A 2,955-nucleotide genomic window follows, 5' to 3' on the forward strand; every position below is an offset into this window, starting at 1 on the left:
GAAATACCATTACTCAGAGCAGACGGGACCTTATGACGTCATGTCGACGGCTGCATTTCTTAAATAAACTGATTTGTTTCTATTAGAATCTAATCAATATTTCTAATGGTCAGCTGCCAAGCTTTGGTGTAGTTGTTCAGTTGGCACTACTCTTGCTGCAGTTGATCTGACGTCAGTTTCCACAGCTACAGCAGTGGTGATAATAATTAACAAGTTGTTTAAATCTATTTCGTACATTACACATTACACATTTTGTTTACCCATACATATTTTATAAAAAACAAATTCATTATTATAACATTATCAAATTGTACATAATATCGACGATGATCTGACCTGATATTTGAGCAACAAAATACACACACACACACACACACACACACACACACACACACACACACACACACAGACACACACACCTTGAAATTAAAAACAATTACGGTTGCAATATTTAAAATACCATATCGGATATCCACCTGTGACATATTGAAACGTGATGACATATTGGAAATATACAAATAAATATATGTCCTTGATGATCGGTTAATATATTTCTAAATAGAGTAGTTTTCTAATTATATTTGCAAACGGAATTGTATTAGTACAACAAAAAAATGAAGATATATTTGCATAATTTTAATATGTCAACTTGCATCAGTAATTTAATTAGCAAATACTCTAACGATCAAAGTTCAATACCACCGAACACAATCAAGTAATTGTTCGCTATTTTAGGCTCACTTCCAGACTTCAAATAATAAAATTTCTTGAAGTTAATTATCTTATTGGTGTAGTTCAGCTCGTTCCAAACTTTAGGTAAAGTTTTGTGTGTTTGAGAGGATTTTTGCAATTTTAGCCTTTGTATTTAGGCAATTTTTTTTGTCACACATGCACGCATACACACATACACACACACACACACACACACACACACACACACACACACACACACACACACACACACACACACACACACACACACACACACACACACACACACACACACACACACATATATATATATATATATTTTCTATTGAAAATCACAGCATACTCAGCGTTCGTGATCTTTTTCTTAACACTTTCAATTCTTCTAATAATTCTCTTCTTAGAACTTGGTAAATTATAAATAATATTTCCAATGGAGTCCATTGTGGAAATAAAAACTAGAACTTAACGACGTTTCGCCTATACCTTAGGCATCTTCTGGTAAATTTTATTTTCTAAAGATACATACATGTTTATAAATACAAAAAGTTACAAAATATGAAATACTAGGAGAGATGGTGATGCAAGAGTGCTGCCGGACTTTTCATCTTCGTGGCGCGACGTGGGATGCCCCGAAAAGTTCCAAATGTCCGCACATATTTTGCTGTATGTTGATATTTGGCATATGGTTTTTGATCAAAACTGCCTCCAAACATTTTAATTTTCTTTTGTCGTTGGTCTTTGAAATTATGACTGTGTTTTCGTTTAATTGGTCTCGTGATATGATAGTGTTGTGTGTTTTTGTGATGTGATTTTTGATAGCGCCGTTTTGCATGTGAAATGTCAGTCTTTGTGTTAATGTTTGCGTTGTGTGGCCTATGTACTCTTCGTTGCAAAGCACACCGTCTTTGTTAATATTGCATGAGTACTTATACACAACGTGGTCTTGTTTTAATTTGTCTCTAGTGGCAGTCATATTATTTTTCATAACAAGAGACGAAGTTTTCGGATTGCGATAATAAATAATTAAATTAAGTTTATCCTCTTGTTTTTTGGGTTTACAGTTCTTGTATATTATGTGTTTTAGTACTTTTTCATCTGTTTTGTATGCAGGTGACATTGTATTTTGGTAAAAAATGTTTAATTTATTCACCTTATTATCTACCTTGATACTGTTGCTATTGGCTTTTTCCATATTAATTTCAATCTCTTTGTCGATGTCTGTCATTGTGAATCCATTATTAGTAAGGATTTGTTTCACTCTATTTAGTTCTTGGTGGAGGAGGAGCCAATTGGACGAAATTTTAAAGGCTCTTGTGACATAAGCACGTACCACGCTCCTTTTATATTTGGAAGGGCATTCACTCGATCCATTCAGACATCTTCCTGAGTTGTTTGGTTTTCTGTATACACTAGTGATGAATGCACCTTCTGAGCCATCTACCCACACATCTAGAAAGGGAATTCTGTTATTAATACTCTTCTCTACGGTAAAAGTAAGGCATGAGTTTTCTTCCATTTTGTTTTTAAGGCATTCTAATTGTTCCTCTCCTTCAATATCTACGAAGATGTCGTCAATGTATCTAAGGTACATATTGGGTTTCTGGCTTAAAGTGCCGAGGACGTGGTTTTCAAGATGGCACATGTAGGCCTGAGCAAATAGTACGCCTAAGGGACTACCCATAGCAACGCCATCTGTTTGGAAATAAATTTTGCCTGAAGGGCATCTAAAGGGAACATGTTTGGTACAAGTCCGTAGCATATTTTCTAGAGTGAGGCGTGGTATCTTCGGAGGAGGCAGACTAGCATGATTGAAGACATTCTGTAAAATTATCTTAATGGTGTCTTCTACGTTGATGTTCGAAAATAAACTTTCTACATCAAGGGAGGCCAAGATTCCTTGAGGATTGGTGTTTCTAAGGAGATCTACAAATTCATCTGTGGAGCGGAGAGCATGGACAGTTGGAATATATGGAGTGATTAGGTCATTTAGTTGTTTAGCTAGTTGGTATGTTGGTGTGGGAATTTGCGAAATAATGGGTCTCAATTTGTGTCCGGGTTTATGGGTTTTCACATTGCCATAGAAATACCCAGGTTCATAATGGCCTTGCAGAGGGGAAAATTTAACACCATCCTTATCAGCATTTGCATTGTCGATTAATTTTGTAACTTTCTTCCGGATTTCATCAATAGGGTTCTTTTTCACACGTAAAAACTTAGATGGATCTTGTAATATACTCTCAACTT

The 2,955-nt window shown here is 35.4% G+C and overlaps 1 protein-coding gene across 1 annotated transcript in view; it reads right to left on the reverse strand.

The window, feature by feature from the left end:
* Positions 1-685: 685 nt before the first annotated feature.
* The window catches only part of LOC143028106 (uncharacterized), a 2,550-nt gene continuing 280 nt past the window's right edge, over positions 686-2,955 (reverse strand). The window contains exons 1-2 of the mRNA XM_076189744.1: positions 2,273-2,955; positions 686-748 (exon numbers count right to left, since the gene is read on the reverse strand). The exon at positions 2,273-2,955 is cut by the window's right edge and continues 280 nt beyond it. Of these exons, the coding sequence (XP_076045859.1) occupies positions 686-748; positions 2,273-2,955 (746 nt within the window). The remainder of the gene's footprint in view (positions 749-2,272) is intronic.

Source organism: Oratosquilla oratoria, chromosome 9 (assembly GCF_046742065.1).
Source record: "Oratosquilla oratoria isolate Oo_2021 chromosome 9, ASM4674206v1, whole genome shotgun sequence".
Classification (NCBI taxonomy): Eukaryota; Metazoa; Arthropoda; class Malacostraca; order Stomatopoda; family Squillidae; genus Oratosquilla; species Oratosquilla oratoria.